This window comes from Poeciliopsis prolifica, unplaced genomic scaffold (genome assembly GCF_027474105.1).
Source record: "Poeciliopsis prolifica strain line A6 unplaced genomic scaffold, Auburn_PproV2 SCAFFOLD053, whole genome shotgun sequence".
NCBI classification, from domain to species: Eukaryota; Metazoa; Chordata; class Actinopteri; order Cyprinodontiformes; family Poeciliidae; genus Poeciliopsis; species Poeciliopsis prolifica.
In genome coordinates this window covers 1,128,518-1,149,604 of record NW_026562428.1, presented here as the reverse complement: position 1 = coordinate 1,149,604, position 21,087 = coordinate 1,128,518, and the positions used below count along the sequence as shown (strand labels likewise).

The following is a 21,087-nucleotide window of genomic DNA, read 5'->3' as shown; positions in this document are numbered from 1 at the left end:
ACACACACACACGCACATGCGCACATACACACACACACAGATGTTTTTCACATAACTTTTGCATTCACACACAGCCTTTGTCAAAAGCTGGAGTTCTTGTCTTTAGATTTTCTCCCCGAAAAGATCTATAGAAACCCACAACTCCCTATTTGAGAGTCCACAGTGCAGAAGGTTTGTGTGATTCTTATTTTTTTTAATAACTCATACTGTAGTTAAAACAAGAGTATTTCTAAATGAAGTGCTTTATAAGGAATTATTACACCAACAACGCACTAATTAGCATCTAATGAAGGCTTTGCTGTAAAGCAAAACGGCTAATTGACATAAATAAATTGCTTTTGACACTTCTCATCCAAAAATATCCTCACAGCTGAATTCCTCTGGGTGAGATCCAAACCATGGCAATTATTATTATTATTTATTTATTTTCTACTTCTTTTTAGCCCTTGCCCTCTCAGCGGGCATTCCAAGGGTCAAAAATAGACTTTATTATCAGGAAAAATCGACATGGATTTGCTTTGCCGCGACTTACGACGCAAACGAACCGATAAAATCAAATAGAATACAAACATGCCATGTGTTCGCTTGCTGCAAAGCAACGGATGCATGTGCAGGAGCAGGGAACTTTGGTTTGCTTTGTTTCTTTCTGGCCGATGCTGATCACTACGAGGTGTCTGTTATGAAACCGCATTGTTTTGCTTCAGCCAATAAAAGTGAATGACGGCCTGTGGAAACAACTCTCTTAATGAGTTTGCTTAATGCACATTTGCACGGTGAATTCCAGATTTTATTCCCCCAATTACCATAACCCGTGCTGCACATGGCGAAGAACCCAAATTGAAATTTTGCAGTCCGAGGAGGGGAAAAAGGCAAGAAAGTGAACAGTTTATTTTATTCTGTTCATATCTCGGTGCGATGTTTTGTTTTTGCAATTAAAGATGACCACTGTTAAGAATTTATGTGGTTATCGGACAAGAATTAGATCCCAATGTAGGTTTTTTTTATGGTGTAAACCTATTTAGTGTCGAAATTCAACTAGCTTGTTGTTCTTACATATATACAAGACAAGTTTTGGTTCAGATTGATTTATGCTTCATGTTCTCTATTGACATTATTACATTGTGGCTAAGACCATTTCTGGGTAGGCGCAATAGCAGCCATGAAATAGATCAATATAAGAAGAAGTGATTATTATAAGAAATGTCAAAGTCTTTTTTTTTCTTCTGTTTAAAAAAAACTTTTTTTTAAACAATTGCAGCCATAATGCTTTGCAAAAATGTGCAGAATCTGTTTTGTCCAGATCATCCAGCATTATAAAGAAGTTAATTAAATAATTCGTAAACAGACATTTTTACGTACTGTACTTTGTTTTTCCAGATTGCTGCTTATCTTTTTCAAAAGTTGAAATCATTTGTAAATAATAATCCAGAGCAAGCATGCTTTGGCCTTGGCCACAAAAACTGGCACAAAAAAAAAAACAACTTCCAACTTCCACCAGATTCTCGCATAAAATATCCAAATCGTGGTTTTCAGTAAATAAACAAAAATCTATGGGCGAGACTTTTGACACATCAGGGCCACCGTAGAAACTGTCTGCCTCCTAGTCATGTGACGTAGGGAGAAAAACATCAACACCACTGAGCTCTGTTTGTGGCATTAGCATTCGCCGCTGCGCCGTTGCTTTTGTGTGGCGTTTGACGTGGAAATATTACGAATTGGCATCCAAAACACGAAGTGAGGACCGGATGTTAGCTCTTTGTTTTTCCGGTGTCACCGCGCAGGTAAGCTATTTCGCCTGTCCCCAGGAGAAAATAAGCCAGCGGAGCTAGCGCAGCGTTAGCTCCTGAAGAAGAGCGAATTGTTGGAATTGTAGAAGATTTAAGGATACAGTGTTAAAAAAAAGGAATAAAAAAGAAGAGACAACGTTGTAAGTATGTGTATTTACCTCGAAAACGTTATTAAGCAGCTACACGGAAACAAACCGCAGGCTTGTTCGTGTGTTCTGGGAGTTGTAGTCCAGTTGTAGTCCAGATTTCAAACACTTGTTTTGACATTTTACAGGATGGCTGCGGCTCCCCCGGGCCAGTTCTCTCTCGTGCAGAGTTTGGCCACCCTTCTTCGCAATAATGGTATGTTCAAATATATACATATGTATTTTAAAAAAAAGCAGAGATCAATGAATTTCACTGCAGCTCAAGTTTCAGGTTATTGAGTCCAATCAGAACCAGGTGGTGTGAGGAAATTAAAAGACCTTTTAGTTTCTACGAGGAAGAAGAGATGGTGGCTTTAGTCAATGATTTCTCTCTCTCTCTCTTTCTCTTTTTCTCATTTCAATCCCTTCTCCTCTGCAGGTGACGTAGTCATGGATGGCAGCAGCACGCTGACCCTCCCCGCCTGCACCCTGCAGCAGCTCATCAGGCTCTTTGAGCAGTATTTGTTGTCCAGGAGCCAGCAGCATGGCTTCCTGGCGCTTCCTTCCCATCCGGCCGACACGTCCTCTCTGTTACAGCTGCAGTTCCTGTTCGACGTGCTGCAGAAGACGCTCTCTCTCAAGGTGAAGGAGCCCTGCTGCACAGTGGAGCGTCTCTGACGCCACCCAATATAAACCATATTTTGAACTTGGGCTTTGACTGGACCAAGTTTCTGTGAGACTGGCTGCAGCTGGTGTGAATTTAAGGATCAGTATGAGTCTGTCATGCTATGGGCCAGAGATATATTAATGGTGCTTATTGATATTTAAGGGTTGAAATTTAATTTTGAGAATTTAATTTGACTTTTTACAGTTGAAAATGTTCTTTTTATGTAGTATGCAAATTACTGTTTGCAGATATTTGTCAGATAAAGGTGTATTATCTTGAGTTAATCCTGACTAATATTACTTCATCTGGTTGGATCAAAGCACAATCTATCAATAGACATGGGTGAGTCAGTGCTATGCTGCCCCCTGGTGTCTGACTTTAAGATGTAACCATAACCCTATTGCTCTCTTTCTGTTTATCCAATCGCAGCTCATCCATCCGCCTGGAGTGAGGCTGGAGTCAGCGGTCAAAATCTTCCCTTTCAAGTCTCTCAAGTGTTTAGAGGTAAAATATGAACTTTATTTTTTACACTCGCACGCAGTTCTTATGCAAAGTTTACACACACTTAATATAAATATTAAACTCATTTCAGTCTTTTAATTTGTAGTCCATAAATATTTGAGATTGTGGTTTTGGCAGTGGCAGCACTTTTTTTCCCCTTGGTGCTGATTGCCTGAACCTCCAAGAGCTTGTAGAACTATGAACTATGTGTGTATTAATGCATAGTGAGGTACATTTGGTGTTTAAACTATTGAGATAGGCAGTTACAAGTTTTTATATTAGAGTGGTTCTCCAATCAGGATGAAGGGAACAGAATTCCAGCAAACTTGTTTATAGAAGGAGGCAACTGGTCCAATTTAATTTATAGTCCTATGTATAAACCATAAGGATTTAAGTAGAACTCTTTATAGTTGTTGATGTGTTTTTTTCCTTGTTCTCCTCCAGCTGAAGAGAATCCCAGCACACCTCCTTGAGGGACTCCGAGGAGTTTACTCCCAGCTTGAGGTCTTCACCTGCTCAAAGAGCCTCGACTCCCTGGAGGTACGTTTAGTTTGGATTCTCAACTTCCTGTGTACGTCTCCGAAGCAACTGTGTTTTTTTTTGTTTGTTTTTTTTTTCCTTTTTTTGCCAGGAGCTGCTCTCTCTGTGTGGAGGTGACCTGAGCTCTGCGCTGACCTGGCTGGAGCTGCACACTCTGAACTTCAGCTACAACGCCATCGTCTGCCTCGACCAGTCGCTAGTGAGAGCAAGCCTCCCTCACGTCTCAATCCTTACTACTGTCAGCATCCTCTGTCACTCTCCAACGGTGTCCACTTTTTCCTTGTAGAGTTTACTAAACGTCCTGAAATCCTTGGATCTGAGCCATAACAAGATCCAAGAGTGTGGAGAATTCCTAAAGGTGGAGAATTTATTTTTTCTTTCATTTTAGCATCTCTCCATTGCGTTTTAGAAGCTAATATATAGTCGTTTTTGTCTTTTTTAGCCTCTGAGTGAATTGGAACACTTAAACTTGGGATACAACTGCCTGCAGAGGGCGCCAACACTCGGGCCCAGCGCCAGGGCCAAGCTGCACACGCTCATCCTCAGGAACAATGAACTGGAAACCATTAACGGTAAAGAGCGCTGGCGTTACTCGCCGAGTCTCTTATCTAGCCCTGAAACTCTGGCGGCTCCGACCAGACTGAGAGGCTGGCTGATGAGGTCACGGAGCCCATTCGGGGCTGGTGATGTCATCCGAGAAATAAAAATAAACCACCAGAACCAGTGTTGAGCTCTTAAGTTTTGTTTCTGTTCCCTTGTTTTCGTGCAGGTGTGGAGCAGTTGTCCTCGCTCCAGCATTTAGACCTGGCCTACAACCTGCTGCTGGAGCACGCCCAGCTCGCACCTCTCTCCCTGCTGCACGGCCTCACCAGCGTAAGGCACTAACTTTTATCCCCACGGCCTCACCCAGCCCCACGTCGGATCATGTGATGATGTGTTGTTGCAGCTAAACCTGGAGGGAAACCCGTTGTACTTCCAGAAGAGCCACCGCAGCTGCACCGTGCCGCACCTGTCCCCGAAGGCCGTCAGCCTCAGGGTGAGACGCCGCCTAAAAGTGAAGCGTTTTTATTTTGCTCCATCATTAAAACTCATTTTTGTGTCTGTTTTTAGATGAGGCTGGATGGAATCCCACTGTCCTCCTCTGAATTATCAGTGAGTCTGGGTGTTTGGCTGTAGCCGCGACATGTTAGCTTCCGCCCCCGGGTTCAGGGACGGATTCTGATTCTGAAGTCAGATTCATGTGTCAGAGACAGGCAAGGTCAGTTCATCCTTCCGTCCAATTGTCTCCAGGTTCTACCCAAAGCAGGTCAGCTGATCATCCAGGTTCAGACGTCCGTGGCGCCAACCTGCGACCCACCCGAACGCAGCAACCAGGAGCCGTCAAGCGGGGCGGGGGATTTGAGTGACAGCCTGACCGCCGCCGAAGTTGGGATGTCCCGGTTTAGGAAGAAGAAGTCCAGAGTAAGAGTGAATCCAGGAGCCATTTTGTAAAGAAAATGGCTACAACCCAACGACGGTTGTAACTGTGTTTGGCGTTTCAGAGTAAGGTCAAAGTTCGAAGAGCCAGCATATCAGAACCAAGCGATACTGACCACGAGCCCAGACCCTTCTCCTCTGCACAGGGTTGGTGACTACCGTCTTTTCAGCAGCTACTGGAGAAATATCTAACACACTCACTGTTCTCCAATCTCTCTCCGCCAGACGTTGTTCTTCCTCACCAACAGGAGATCGAGCGCATGTCCAGCTTCAGAGATCAGCTGGGGGAAGACTGGCTGAGGTACCAGCATCATCTAGATGGAGGGGCTCCTACCACCATCAGCAGCCCATCCATCCCTCAGACTCTAACCAACGGCGTCAGCACCTCCATGACACCCAGTCACCAGGCGCCTGCTGTGGAAGTCCTCCCACTGCTGTCCCCGGAGCCAAACGATCCGGAGACAGACTCCACGCTAAAGTGGCTGAGTCCAAACGCCCAGCAAACCGATTCCACTCTGGAGACCAGCACCATGGACGGCCCGGTGGGGAAGCAGGAGGCGGCCGACTCTCACCAGTCCAGCCCCGAGTCCCAAAGGTCTGCCAGGGCATCGAGTGGCGCTACCTACCCAGAAGAAGAAGATGAAATCGGAGGTATGGAGAGAAACTCATCTGGAATCTCTTCCGGTATCCACTGGGGTTTGTCTCCAGCTCCTTTGTACTTTTTGAGACTAAAAGTCTCCTTCAGGCAGTGGCCTGTACAACTTCCCCAATATTGGAGAACAGGATCCTTCCAGCTTTATTGTAATTTGACAGAAAGTTTCAAATTCAACCGCTAAGTCTGTTTTTTTCCATCGTCTCTCCAGTTGACCTGTGTCGCCCCCTGTTGGTCGGCATCCTGCCCAACCGAGAGGAGGCTGACGGAGAAGGCCAGGAGGGGAAGAGGATGGAAGTGTTTCTGCGGGTGAAGCAGGGCGTCCTGGTGGAGGTGGATCCGCAGCGCGGCGTGGAGATGTCCCGGCTGGAGCTGGACAGCCTGGCCCGGGTCCAGACCACACAGGCCATCTGGACCCCACAGGTGAGCCTTGAACCTGTCCAACTCTGCTAATCCATCCTGAACCTCTGCTCTGTTCTACAACTGTCTGAAGCCTGGGATGATCTGGGAACGTCATCCCAGATCATTGATACTTTCTACATGTGGAGTGTTGTCCAACCACACTCCACCATCTCTGCAGATTTCTGTCGTCTTTCCTACCCGGCACGGTCCCAACACGGCTCTGCTTTCTCCTCTTCAGGACGCGGCGGAGCCGCTTCCTGCCGTGGAACTTCACTTCGACTACATTGCCAAGTCCAAACGGAGGCGGACCTACCTTTTGCTGGATGACGACCCCCATCAGGCAGCACAGGTTCACCCTCCTTTACTCACTTGATCCGGATCTGTTCCTTTGACTCATGTTTATGACCACATGTTCCAGAAGAAAAAATATGAGCCATCTAAAACGTGAAAGCAGCTCAGGACTTGCGTTCCAGCATGCAGGTACTCTGTGTACAGGCTGGACTCTTTGGACCGAGTCTGCCATGATGAATCATGTCCCTGCAGGTTTTAAGCGACATCCTGTCCGCTGTGCTGGAGGAGAACCAGCGGCGGGACTCTAAATCCAGTTCCGGGTCCTCCCGCCTGCAGTGCCTCCGCTGCAGGTCAGAGTTCAGCTCTCACCTGGCAGTTGGTGAAGAGGAGGACGGTGGGAGCGGAGTGGGAGTGATGCTGCGGGACGGTGAGGGAGGACAGAGCAGGGAGGAGCAAACGGAGGCAGATCATAACAACGGCAGTTCAGGTGAGTGTTGTGGAGATCGGCTCTGGAATATCACGTCACACCACATGATCTGAGCAAAATCTGGACTTTGACTAGGCCCAGATTCTCTTTTAAAAAGATCCTGTGACGATTCTTTTACTTGTACTCGCAGAAAGTGTTTGGCATGTCTCCAACGGGTTGCTCTGCTGTGCGTGTGCAGGAGCAGTGTGTGTTTGTCCGGAGTGCGGCAGTGACCATGTGGTCCAGGTGGCCCATCAGGCGGCGCCCTGCAGCAGCACGCCCATCAGCGGCTCGCCGCGGCTCGGGCATGAACTCCAGCCTCTGGATTTCCCTCCAGAGCAGGTCCTCCTCTCGAACACGCTGCTCTTCTGTCCCACTTCCTACTCTGACCTGGGTTTTTGTTTGTACAGCTCGATGAAGCGCAGCGAGTCGGCAGCAGCCTCCTCCTGCACTCCGCCGCCACCTCGCCCGAGCAGAGCTTCGTCACGGCACAGGGAACCTCCTTTTTCATCGGCGACGCCCCGGACCGCACCGACAGCCAGGGAAAGGAGGAGCTGGCAGGAAGCTACCACTACTCCGTCAGCAGCGCTGCGCCCCCGCAAGCCCAACCTCCTGCCGAACCTGCGCCTCCATCCATCCCGAAGGGTTAGACCTGATTTCACCTTTTAATCCCTGCTTTATCCATTAGGCTTCAAAAATGAAATTCTTTTGCAGAAAGTTAAACACGAAATCATTTTGATGTTGGAGAAAACATCTGGAATCATGAGTGTGTATGTTGTAGCATTCCTTCTCTAATGGAACAAATTCTTTAGGGAATAATCTCTTGCCTGATGAATAGACAGACCTGAAAAATGTTTATTTAAAGAAAAAATTTATATTTTTCCTTTAAATATTAAGTGATTCCATATTTTCCTCAAGAATTTTTTTTTTCATGTGATTACAGATTTTTTTTTCTTTCAATTTCAGTTTTTTTTGGTTTCCTGAACATTACACAATTTCATATTCTGTTTTGTCTTAATTAACAGCAGAGTGACGGTTATTTAGGTGTTTATTCAGGAATTTGGAGAACCAGAATGTCCAGCTGTAGTTCGGTTGTTTGTTTTATTGCGGCTCTCGGTGCTGTTAGAGCTGTTAAGGAAGCCGTGTAAGTTTAGCCAACTTTAATTATCCAATAAAAAAAAAAAAAAAGCAATTAAAGCTGCAAATTAAACGCGATAAAGCCAAAGTGCCAAACTCCTGGAGCAGTCCGTCTTATCTCGCAAAACGAGCGGCGGTGGGAAAGGCAATTAGACTTCAGACAGAAGAAGTGTCTCGACGAGCAAATGGCTTCCATCAGGAAGGACACAGATGTAAAAATCCCCACATGTCTGAGGCTTGGAGAAACAAACAAAGCAGGTAATTGTTGCTTTGTGGATCAAATTCCTGCTTGATGTTCCAGGGGGTTTTATTGGGGGCGAGGGGGCAAGCGCTGCTGTTCCTCCTGAACGCTGGAGGACAGGCTCCTGCCTACTCACCTCGGCTTTTAAAAAAAAATTCCAAACAACACCGGAGGCAAGCGGCACCGCGTCGGAATCCTCAGAGGGTTCCTCCGCGTCGGACTCCCTGACATCTGTCTGCCATTTCTGGGACGAACCGCATGGTAAATTTGCAGCAAAACAGATTGGAGTCATTACAGAAAGTGATGGGGGGTGAGGGGGATGAAAGCCGAGGAGTACTAATGATGGCTTTCTTTATCTTTTTTTGTTTTTAATTTGTAGTGATGTAGTACAGGCAGTACCATATAATCTGTCCTTGTGAAGCCGCAGAGTCACTCTGAAGACGACTCATCCCACAGCCTGAACGAACTGTTTTTGTTATTTTTTTTGGCGACCGATTTGTTTTCCTTTCTTTCTTCTTCGTGCTCTTTATCGCACGCAAGTTTGCTCCTCCACCTTCAGAGGAGCGGTTCTCTCTAGGTTCAAAGACCTTGAAAATCTGATCTTTCTCTGCCGTTTAAATGAAAGACCGCTGGCTTATTTTGGCCTCTGTGGGTCCCTGCCCTGTCATTTCTGATCAGCTGGAATCATTCATCACCGCTCAGATAACTTCTGTTGCCGATTTATTGCTCTTATATGCCTCTGGCTAATGCGGCGGTCGGTCTGCTGCAGCAAAATTTGGCTGCAGTTTCACACACACACACACACATGCACACAAAAATGAAAAATGCAAGTAAGTGCTCCCACACTGCAGCCCCAAATCTCTGCCTCAACTATTAGTGGAAGATATCATTTGAGGGATTGAAGAAAACGAGGCAAAAATCTGCTCATTCATTAGTCTTCTAGTTTATGTTTGGCTAAAAATACAGACCAGACTGCCGTTTTTAATTAAAATTCCAGGATTTCTTTTAGATTTTTGATGGGAATTGAAGATAATAATAAAAAATAGAAGCTCTATTTATTTGGCAAGAAGCAAAACTAATTTATCTGGACCATAGACAAGTGAAACTGTGCAGAGTTTGCTTTAGAAATAAAGCATTTTGGCCAATATCACTATGGAATTGGATGTTATGAATCTGCGTGGTTTAAATGGTGTCAATGCATTCTGTGCAGCTGGAACAGCTTCTTGTAAGATTTTCAGCAAGGCTTTAGATCTAAGGGTTCACTAATAAATTGGGTCTAATTTCCTTCATTTTGGGAGATCAGTGATCAGCCGATACGTCCATGCGAAGCCGATCTCATCTATTATTTATTTAGAAATCAAAATGTCTTCTATTGCTCTGCTGTAGAAGAGCACCCATATTTAGATCCATTTTTTTTTACCCCCAGATGTTCATTTGCGAGGTTAGACACTGATGTGGGACAAACTGAGCTGGTTTGGTCTAATTCATCCCAAAGGTGTTAAATTGGATTGAGATCAGGACTATGGAGGCCTGAATTTGGTTTTGCCAAACCAAATTCACAGAGAACAGCCCTTTCCTGACAGGTGTGATCATGTTTTGAGGAAATTAACACACAATAATTAGTATTTTATGTCTCTCAGAGAAGCCTATAGTTTATGTATGTGATTAACTTTATGATTTGTAGGTAAAAAAGAAAGCAATTGCACACAAGAAGAAGAAAAAATTAACGGGCCTTACCCAGAACCCTGTGGAACTCCATCCTTCCATTTAACCCTTAATTAGAAGAATTTTCTTCATAGGCCGGAACCGCTAGCTAAAAAGTTAGTTGTGGTAACCCTAAGCGCTAACCATACGCATTAGTTCAACGAAAGCAACAGCTTTTCATCACTGTTGACGTCCACCATGTGTCAGTGACGCATCGTGTGCACTATATCGCCCTCAGCTGGACCAAATCTGTCATTGCACGTCGTCCTTTTACAGTCGCATTTTAGGCAGTGATTCTTCAGAACAAACTTGTCTATCTTACAGTCTACATTTGAGTTTTTCTAACTCTCACCATTGATGAATCTAATATGTGTTTATTGGGAATGAATGAAAAATATTTGCTCATCTCCTGTCGCGTCTGCAGGTGACTTGGATCTATTGTCCGAGGACTACGAGTCCGTGGACCATCGGCTGCAGCTTTTCTTGGATGTGGAGGTCTTTGAAGAGGAAGAGGAGCTTCACTCTTTTCTCAAGGTTTGTGGGAGAACACACAGAGGTTTGTGTGAAAAAGAAGAGTCGTAAGACATTGTCTCGAAGATTTTTAAATCCTCACCACAGAAACCAAATTACTTCCAGACATCTGAAGCAGAAATATGGCAGCTCTGACTTTGAAAAGTCCTATTAATTATCTCTCAAAGAGCTCAAAGGTTCAGTTATAAAGCATGGTGGCAATTTCCTGAAGTTCAGCTGCGGTTTGGATTGCCAGTCAGACAGCCTCTTGAAAGCGACAGGGAACAAATCAGCAGATCTGGCCTCTGACAGCGACTGCGGTTTGTGTTATTCGGGGGAAACGGATGAGATTGTTTTCTAAACCCCCAACGAGAAAGTGGTGTCATCCGAAAATACAGATGTTAATGGTTTAGTGTTGAAATTATGGCTCAATGAGCCTTATTACGACGCTATCAGAAAAACAATATTCACCAAGAAAACAGCTGTCATTTATTGCCTTTTTTTTTTCTCAAATATCCAACAACATCATGTTCCTCTTTAATTTCTTTGGATCCACAGATGTCGGCTGTAAAATATGGGGAGCCAGGGGAGGTTCCTTCACTGTTGGTTGTTTCCAACCAGCGGTTTTACTTTCTGGAAATGACATCAGACATGCAGTAAGTAAAGCAACGTTTCTGCTTTGTTCCCTAAACAACACGAAATTATTAGAGCTCCGTTATTCAAAATATTCACCCCACTGGGAATTTTCATGCTTGTTTTGCCGATTCAAATTGAGATGTTTTGGAGATTTATGTTCTGTACAAAATATTCCAGACTAGTGCGTAAAAAAATTAAATGAGTACTCAGAACCAAAAGAATTGCAGAAATGAAAGAATCTGTTGGTGGCACGAAAGCATATTTACAAAAAAAACAAAACAAAAGAAATGCATGCCAAAGATTTTGAAGGATGTTTGCGTATTTGCATTTGTACTTTCTGAAGCTAAAAACATACAAATACATTTTCAAAAAGTATCAGCAAATAGGTTTTGGCCAAAATCGAAATGTGCAAGTTGGGTTCTCCAAATATTGGTGATCGGTCACAAAAGTGCAATCGGTGCGCCCCAAATGAAAAGAAGGTCATTTTTTACAGGCGGTCTCATTTATTCACAGTTTGCCGCTAACCTGAACCCCTGCGAGAATAAGGGGTCCAAGTTAACAGATGATTTTGTCTCATCAAGACAAAATAAATTCAAAAATGACCAAACATTCAAAAGGGGGCGCCACACTGCAGTTTACTTCACAGGGGAGAATCTTCCCACCCTCCATTCAGGATGAACACAGCCTGGCCAGGTTTCTGGGTCACATCATGAAAACACATTGATCTCCAGGCTGACTCTCCCTCTCCTGTCTTTTCTTTTCTTCTGCGTCATAACAATACGAAATGAATCCCTCAGATTTCAGACACTTGATCTGGTGCTTTTTCAGGATTTTCCTCAGAATCACCCTTTCTGTGTCCTTTAACAACAAATTCACACCTTAAAGTGTCAGATGTTACATAAGGCTTTTTAATCGGCTCATCGGTTTGTTTTATGAAGCGTGGCGTTTCCTCCCAGCAGAGGTCCGCTCACCGACTGGCTGCAGAAGAAGGACAGCTACCCAATCATGGAGCTCAGCTACCTGGAGGTGGGCCTGGGGTCCCAGAGCATCCACATGGAGTTTGCAGATGGAGGCGTGGCCTATACTCTCCTCGTCAGGGACAGCGTGCGCTGCAAGCGTTTCTTTGGCCTCCTAACAGGTAAAACCAAACGCTAATTCCAGAACCTGTGTTCTGGTTAGGAGGGAATGCTGGCGTCGGCTGTTAGAACAGCTTGTTCCCCCTGCAGAAACCCAACCTGCTCCGACAACAGACTACCGCTGCAGCACATGTGCTTCATGACGCAGACTCCTGCCCCCCGACCCCTCGGCAGCAGTGGCATCACGCAGACCGAGCACATCCTGCCCAGACTGGATCGTCTGGAGAGGGAGGAAAACGTTTTATTACAATACGGGGGAAGGGCTCAGTCTGTGGAAATATGGAAAATTAATGTGGAGGTCGGGAACAAAACAGGAAATCTTTGGAACGTATGGAAAAGTAATCTGGAGCAAACGTGGAGCACACAAATATACAGTGGGTTTCAGAAGTATACACACCGCTGATAAAATGCCAGCATTCTTTGCTCACTTTAGAACTCTTTTTCCACCTGGAATGTAAAAAAAAAAAAAATGACATCAGATATCATCCAAGAATGAGGTCAACCTGAAAGTGACTGAATATTATTGATATAATATTGGTGCAATATTATACAGTATTTTTGCCAACTTGATTGCTTTCCTTGGTCGGTTGCCGTAAAGAGTGCAGATGTGTGCAAAATATATTTCACACTTTCTTTCTAAAAAATGTCAAATACCTCAGGGGGGAAAAAAAGACAAACTTTTAATAATTATGTTTACTTTACCCTGAAACTTAATACACCAACGCTGCAAAAAATGGAGAAAACCAATTAATTAAACAAAAAAAAAAAAAATCAAAAATTTTTTGGCAATCTTTTTTTACAGTCAAAATAAACTGAAAGTTAATCTTTTTATATAAATACCCTGAAAATTGATCTAATTCCAGGTAAACATCAGTCTCTTTATTAGCCTCTAACTTATGTGGCTGTTTTATAATCTACTTGAATCAAGTTCAACATCTGCATCGTAGCTTTGCCTAATGAATTCTTGGAGTAGTTAGTCGTTTGTGTTTGGGCTCTTATTTTGAAGTGGGTGAAGATGATTTACACAGCAGCTCAGTTTTCTCTCCTCACTTTGTATTCTAGAGGATCACATCCTGACGTGTGCAATAACAAACCTGACCCTGTTGAAGGGAATATACATGTTGTGGTTGTATTTTCTGCTTTAGCATCACCTTCTACTAAATGCCATGTTGGTATCGCGGTTTTAGTGTTGGCGCAACTAATGTTTATGATTGGTGCTTTCGGGTTAGTGCGACTTTTCAGTTTGCGGTTCCCGCCGCTCGCTTTGATGTCGCTCGTGTTTTTCACTCGATTCTATATCAGGCTGCAACTCGGAAATGGCGCCGGCTGGAGCTTTTCAAAACCAGCTGATGCTATCAGTTTCTGGCCTTTGAAACATTGCTTTCTGTCTGTTAGAAAGCTTTTTAATATGCTGCCTCTCTGCCCAAGTGATGAACGCCACCGAGGATGTAGAGAGCGGCCTAAACAAAGGTAACATCGAGTCTGCAAGCCTATCCAGTTTTGCTTCCCACTTCCAGCAAAACTAACTTTTCTTTTCTTCCCCTCCCTCTTTGTGTAAGCTCCCTCTCTGCTGTGAGAGTCTAAATCCATAAACAGCTCATTTAGTTTCTTGTATTTCATTGTGGCTGAAAATGCTTCCAGATTGCCTTCAACAAGACCACAGAGGCCCTTGTTGAATTCTTGTTTTAAAAAAGAAAAAAAACCCAAAACCCTCAGATATTCACAGAGAAATCAGATGTTTCCGGTTCAAACGTCAGCTATACGTTGGTTTCTGAGATAGTGGAGTTGTTACGCCGATGACTCTCTGTTCTTCCAGCCAAACGGACCCCAAGTACAGCTGGTGAAAGATTTTGCCAGAGGAAGTACAGAAACGCTTAACCAAAACAAGCCCCTGTCCCGTTGCCTAAATCAGCAGGCACGGTTTGAAACCACAACTGGAATGACGGTGGACTCGCTGGCGAGAGAGGACGGAAAGGATGTGGTCGCAACCGGGACGGCATTCTGGAGCTGGCGGCTCTGACGCAGCTTCAGCTGAAACCTGAGAGATAACACGTGGCACATGGGAGCTGCTGCCCAAGGAGCGGTTCATCATCGTTTATTTTTCTCTCATTTGGGACCGTTTATTGCTTTGCAGTCGAGTTTGTCTTGAGGGATTTGATGGATTCGCGGCCCCCGTCAGAAAGCGGGCTCTCGGGAGACCGGCTGACGTACAGAGTGGTGGTGCGATGTTTACGTTTGTGTGAAAAGCATCAGGGGCGTCGGTGTTGATGCTGTGGCGTGACGCTCGCCAGAGCCCCATCCAGACTCCGGTCGTTGCCAGCTTGCTTCTAAACACTTTGTCCGCCTGTCGCCTTTGCTTATGCGTGATCCCAGTCTTGGATGACACCTCGCGAACTGTCTTTGTGAACATGTTATTTAATCTTCTAGTGTGGTACTGCTATTTGTATCTTGCAGTACAAATGCCATAGGGTACTCTTGAGGTCAAAGAAAGATTTTATTCATTTGGTTCAGCCTTTTTTTTTAAACTACATCTTAATTAATTAATGTATTTATTTTTTATAAACAGCTTGAGATGCTTAAACCGAGAACAATTTTCGAAACAGTTCACACATGTTCATTATTACTCAAACACTTGTTTGCGTGTTCCTTCCTTTTGGTACCAGAATCACTTGTAGCCTTAATTTAAGATCCGAGCCAATAAAAGAGTCAATAGCCTGGGAATAAACTCTGCCTTTCTTAACCACATTATGAGTCCACAAACATTAGTATATATATTTAAATGTAGTTTTCTATTACAAAAACGACTCTTTCCTTCAGATCGTCGTCAGAAGATTGAAGCAGACCACATTTTACTCACTCCACCGCCTCTCCTCCTTCGTGTCCCTATATCTTCCTTTCAAAGTCTCATCCATTCAGCCTGTCAGCTGGAGACGTCTCCTCCACCCCGTATTGTTGTCACCCTTAATCTCACACCAACATTTGACGCCTGCTTGGCGTGACCCAGCGGATCCTGTTCGCCGCCGCAGTTTTTTTTCCCACCCACAGACTCAACGGAGGTGAAACCCTACACCTGCAACTGGAGTTGGCTTTCTTGTTGGAGTTACAATAGCGGAAGGTCTGTCGGTCGGAGTCCACCCCTCCCCCACTCCGGCCTCCCGCCCTGTGAATTGTGGGGTATGATGGTCCTTGATCTGCTTTCACACTCTGGTTTCATTTTCTTGGCTTGTTCCCTCTTGCCGTGTCGGCGAACGTAAACAAGCGCTGAAATGTCTCACCTGAACCCGAACGCCTCGTGAAAGTTAGTAGAGGGGTGTGTGTGACATCTCTTGTTTGAGCTGCTCACTTTTCTGGCAAAGCCATGAACCTTTAGATGTTTTCCAAAAGGAATGCGGGGCATTTTCTTTAAATTTCCTGTGGTTATTTAATAAATCTTTTGGTTTCTAGATACGTCCTCGGAGATCTCATACTTCAGGCCTTCCATTCTTTGGTTTTGGAATTGTTTTGGAATTTTTGGTTGAGTGATGAATGCGCCATTGAGGACACAAAAGCACACACTCCGCTTTTCCACAATATTTAGAGAAGAATGTAAGTTTGATTTCGGGCTGCAGTTCATTACAGAGGATGGAAAATGAAATGAGGTCCAGATAGCGGCTGATCGCACAACAACAAACCCGATAGGCTTTCAGAAGGCTACCAAATCCAGACATCTGAGTTCAGGCAACTGAATGAGTCGGAAAGGAAAATCTGGGATTTCTTTGGAATTCTGGACAGAAAACGACGTCACAGAAACACAAATGTGCATGTCTGCACATCTCTGAAACAGAACTTGTATTTGTTGCGAGCTCTGCACACAATAACGACACGTTGAACTGCGTGACCTCTGGTTGGTGACCTCCGTTGGTTTCTTTTTCTCAAAACGTCAGGTCGTGTTGTTCTTGAAGCACAACATGCAAACAGTGAAGGAATAGATGTCTAACACTAACCCTTAGATGGATTTAGCATGTTGTCTTTCTCTCTGGGTACTCCCATGTCTCCCCATTGTCCAACAGGAAATGGGGGCTAGTACGGGCAAGAGAACTTCTTGACAACTAAGATCTCAAGCAGATATCCAGATATCTCCTCTGTTACCACTCCTGTCAAGACACTAGTAGTCTATCACTCCATAAATCTGTCCTCCGAAGAAAGCCGTTGTGGCAGTAAGTGAAATATGAAGTCTGGCTCGTGGTTTTCCATAAGCCAAGTGGCTGTAGCTGAGGAGAATAAGATGTCTTAGGACAGGACCGGGAGGGACGTCTTCAACATTCCATGAACTGGTTGAAACAGTTAAGGTTTGCAGAAACGTCTGGACTTTTTTTTCAGGGCTGTAACAACTTTTTTTTTCTTTTTTTCTTCTCACTCTTTCCTCCAGGAATGGTCCGTGAGATGGCCCACAAATCTGACAGCAGGCTGCAGTCCATCTCCACCACGAGGCTGTCCGCCCAGCACCACCTCTGGTACGCGTTTGCCAGCGCCGCCTGCCGCGCCACCGTCTCTTGACTTTTATTTGTGTCAACGCTGACAGATGTGGTGCGAAGCAGCGTCGCGCACATTTGTATGCGGTCAAGCCGTGAAGTATAAGGGGAGAAGTTCCAAAGCTGCACATTTCTGACACATCTTTACTTGATTACGATCAGCTTTTCTCAGACTCCGTTTGGTGAAACAGGCTCACTAAATTAGCTGGTAAACCGCATCTTAATTGATAACATGTGTCTCCCCTTGCAAATTGCACAGCATTTGCGCCTGCCCCCCTCGAGTAGTTTGTAATCGCCACCAATAATTTTTTTGCACCTTTTAATTGTGGTGTGGTTTTTTTTCCCCCCCTCTGAAGCTTTTCTTGCTGTTCCTGTTTTTTTTTTCGAGAGGGGGAAAAAAAACAACAACAAAAAAAAAAAAAAGGATTTTTAATCAAAAAAGTATGATTTCAGGGAAGAAAAGTTCAACATCTCGTGACAATCGAAGGTTTTATTCCTGCTGACAGATTGTGTATACTCACAAAGCAGGCTTGACGGAAAGGTGTTTCATTTGATTTGAACGCTCCCCCACTCCGTCCCTGCCCCCCCGCCCTTCGACCCCTCCAGAGTTCCTGACAGACGAGTTCCGGCCCCCGTCCCGAAGGAGCCCGCTGGAGCATCCATGCGCAAACACAATGGATGCCGGACGTTTTTTTTTTTTTTTCAGCTTCTCATCTGGTATCGGCTCCTCGACTCAATAATCAAAAAGCAAAAAGAAAGGAAAAAAAAAAAAATCAAAAACGAGCCCAACCCAAGCGGCTCCTTCATGTGTTACCGAGGCAGCAAACCGCAGTCTCAAAACACACTTCCCAGTGTTTGCGCAACACACGTCCTGTCAGCCGTTGTTATGTCAATTATCCCCTCTGTTCTGCAGTTAATGCGGAATGCATGCCGCGCCGCTTTGGTGCTGACATCTTTCTGACGTAGCGGCACCTGCCAGCTCCTCATCTTAGCACAGGAATCTGTGGGACGTGTCTGAATATTTATGACGCATTTCTTTTGATCCGTCAGGCCTCTGGTGTGCGAAGACATCCAGGCAGATGTGGAGGACGGACAGCTGCAGTTCTTCTACATCCTGGCTTTTGTCCGCCGAGGTGACTTTTCTTTTTTCTTCCTCTCTTTCTTTTCTTTTTTCCCTCTCAAACCTTTAACGATCTTCAGACAAAGCGCTCTGTCTCTGCCAGATATCTCCTCTGTTATCACTCAGAAAAATCTGCTTTCATCAGTGGCGTGTTTTTTTGTCTACTTTTTCCCGTTTCTGAGGCCCATTTGCAAGATGTTGGTTTGTTATGGGAACAGTGAGATTTCAGGACACACGTCAAGTGCATCGACATGCAAGGTTTGCCTCTGGGTAAACCCCGTTGAATTAACTGCAGACGAGTGCACAGTTCTGGCCAGTAGGTTCACCCTCAACCATCACAGGCGGACATTATATACATTTTGGACTCTTAATGGTTTATTTGAGCTGTTCTCTTTCCACGTTGCAACAATTATATGACATAAAGCTGTGAAATTTATTGCCGTTTTCCTCCAATGGAGGCAAAATTTAATGTTCAGGATGACAGTGAAGTCACAAACCATGACTTCATGTTAAATCTTGTGTGATTTTTAATACTTTGATATTTAGCAGCCATTTAAATAGTACTGAGAACTTCAAAGGATGTAGATGAAATATAAAAACTGAAAAACATGAGGATGGATGGATGATGGAAGGATGAGGATGATGATTGATAATGGAATGATGGGATGGATGGTTGGGGATGATGGTGGATATGGTTGGATATGGATTGATGGATGGATGGATGATGGATGGATGATGGATGATGGATGGATGATGGTTGGATGGATGGATGGATGATGGTTGGATAATGGATTGATGGATGATGGATGGATAATGGAAGGATGATGGTTGGATGGATGGATGGATGGATGGATGGATGGATGATGATGGATGGATGATGGATTGATGATGGATGATGGTTGGATGATGGATGGATAATGGAAGGATGATGGTTGGATGGATGGATGGATGAATGGATGGATGGATGGATGGATGATGGATGGATGGATGATGGATGGATGGATGGATGGATGGATGGATGATGGTTGGATGATCAATGATGTTTGATGATTGATGGATGGATGATGGATGGATGATGGATGATGGTTGGATGATGGATGGACAGATGGTTGGTTGGATAACAGATGAACGGTTTTGTTGGATGCTTCGGTGGATAATGTGTGAGTTATGGATCCATCCAGCTGCTCACCAACACACCCAGTCATCCCTCCATCATTCCTTCTCTCCCTCCTTCCAGTCTCCAGTTTCCCCAGGTTCCATATTTAAATCCTGACCAGTGGAGAAATTCCTACCATAAACTCATAGTGAACTTTTCAATTTAATGTTTTGAACTTGGCTTGAAAACTCACTAGAACTCTGGAAATGTGAGAGTGGAAACGTGTGGAACGTTGTCATGAAAAATGCGTGGGAACCCAAAGGAACACGGAGTAAAAAAACACCAGCTGGATGGACGCTGCGCTGCGGTGATCCTTTGTAATCCTAAAATTGACTCAATAAAGAGGCTTACGAACCAAAAAACGGGTACATTATTTTATTTCCCTCCAACTTATGGCAGACAAAGCCAAAAAATATGGAAAACAGGAGGTGATTTGTGGCCAGCCGCTGACGTGAGCCGCCTGTCAGCAAGCCCCGCTGACCTTTGCCAATAAATGAGGCAGAAATATACTGTTTAGACTCAGCGGCTTGACAGATGACTGTATTTGCATGCATGTGGTTAGGGACCAAATGTGTCGGGGCTGTAGGGTGCACGGCAGCCCGGCGCACTCTGCCTGACCGTGGAGTTTCAGCTGGCTCCTGACGTATCCCGACCTGCCTCTCACCTCCACCTCTTTTCTGACGCTAAAACTCTTACCATCATTGACCCGTAACTGATACTTCCAAGAGGTTCGAGACGCAATTTCTATCGCGTCTTGACAGCAAGTGGAAGGATCGTTGGGTTTTACAGTAAGATTAATCTCCTACTTTGTCTAAAACTGTTTTCCGTAGAGGAGCTGTGGCTGCCTCAGACTGTGCTGGCCACCAGAGAAACCCTCTACCTGCTGGACGAGGATCACCAATGGAGGAAAAGCGTCCTGGCGGCGCCCGAGGACGGACGGCCGTGCAGCGGGAGCGCCGTCGTCCTGGAAACTCTTCCGATCAGCTGCGTGAGCTCGGTTCTGCTGTGGGCCTCGGACCCGCTCAGGATGGACACCAAGCTTTACGACGAGGTCAGTTCACCCCGCGGAGACGACGGCCGCCGCTCGGACTCTTCCGCTTCAGCAGAAAGAAACGGCGAAGAGCAAGGAGCGTCCTCGCTTCAACTCGATCTTTGGGGTCGCATTTCCGATTCGGTCGGTCATTTTCTTGAGTTGTGGATGTTATGAAAGCTCAAAGTCTGTTCTCACTTGTTTTTCTGCAGACTGTGAAACAGGAGAAGACGTGGTGCGTGCGCACGGAGAGCGCCGAGCTCCTCCAGGGTCTGCTGTCCTGGGTCAGGGCACAGTGGGAGGCCATGTTCGGAGTCAAGCTGCACATGAGTCTGCAAGACGAGCCGTCGTAATGGATCCAAACAAACAAAACAACAAAAGCCAGAGTTTGAGGCTTTAGTCTTGAGCGAGTCTGCGTCTTTTGTTTTCCCTGCACTCAGTCTGCTCCCATTACGCTTGTTGCTTCAAGCCAAGAGAGCTTGGAAATGATTGCATTCATTCATGTGGTACACAAGCCTGTTAAAAAAAAAAAAAAAGCTCTGCTTGCATAATTTTTCCTCCAGGAAACCCCCCCCCCCCCCCATCATCCCCAGTGGATTTTTCTACAGCTGAAACGAAGTGTGCCTTGTTCCTTTGTGAAGACGAGACGTCCTCGTTCGGCGATGCGCCTAAATGCACGTCGTGTTTTCTGGATCACCTGTAGAACTTCGCCAATGTAGGGCAGGTTCCTCCGACTGGGATGATTGGCAGGGAGGCTTTCAATGTGTCCGGCCTCAACACGAGGAGCGGCTAAAGTAAACCTTTGACCCCAATTAGGGTCTTATAGTTGGTCGGAGTATAAATGGACTTGTGTACTGTTTAAAATGTAACCCACAGGTGTGACTTAAGAGTTTATATGAAATAGATCAGGAAAAAATCTAATTTAATTTATGTTGTTGTTGCGGAATGTTCACTTTTATTTTTGTATAAATGTCTCATAAATGTGTTTACTTGGATACA

At 45.0% G+C, this 21,087-nt stretch overlaps 1 protein-coding gene across 6 annotated transcripts; it reads left to right on the top strand.

Moving 5' to 3' along the window:
• Positions 1-1,595: 1,595 nt before the first annotated feature.
• Positions 1,596-20,655, top strand: stk11ip (serine/threonine kinase 11 interacting protein). Of its 6 annotated transcripts, none has more exons than XM_055059245.1 (26): positions 1,596-1,781; positions 2,062-2,129; positions 2,352-2,554; positions 3,009-3,083; positions 3,525-3,620; positions 3,712-3,819; positions 3,907-3,978; positions 4,063-4,192; positions 4,390-4,493; positions 4,567-4,656; positions 4,731-4,772; positions 4,911-5,081; positions 5,162-5,243; positions 5,322-5,747; positions 5,960-6,171; positions 6,389-6,499; positions 6,694-6,928; positions 7,107-7,249; positions 7,318-7,552; positions 10,414-10,523; positions 11,058-11,155; positions 12,095-12,273; positions 16,680-16,764; positions 17,833-17,915; positions 19,889-20,109; positions 20,301-20,655. In XM_055059245.1, the coding sequence occupies exons 2-26, from the start codon at positions 2,063-2,065 to the stop codon at positions 20,439-20,441; spliced, it is 3,519 nt and encodes a 1,172-aa protein (XP_054915220.1). In that variant the 5' UTR covers positions 1,596-1,781; position 2,062; the 3' UTR covers positions 20,442-20,655. The 6 variants fall into 6 exon arrangements, with proteins under 6 accessions (XP_054915220.1, XP_054915219.1, XP_054915216.1 ...); XM_055059244.1 differs by having other exon boundaries at positions 12,092-12,273; XM_055059241.1 differs by having other exon boundaries at positions 12,074-12,273.
• The last annotated feature ends 432 nt before the right edge of the window (positions 20,656-21,087 follow it).

Bases quoted from the DNA above. Each gene is read 5' to 3' on its own strand.
- stk11ip (XM_055059239.1), top strand. From the start codon at position 2,063: ATGGCTGCGGCTCCCCCGGGCCAGTTCTCTCTCGTGCAGAGTTTGGCC. The intron at 3,820-3,906 runs GTGAGAGCAAGC...TTTTCCTTGTAG, and splicing joins TCTGCCTCGACCAGTCGCTA to AGTTTACTAAACGTCCTGAA. The intron at 4,657-4,730 runs GTGAGACGCCGC...GTCTGTTTTTAG, and splicing joins CGAAGGCCGTCAGCCTCAGG to ATGAGGCTGGATGGAATCCC.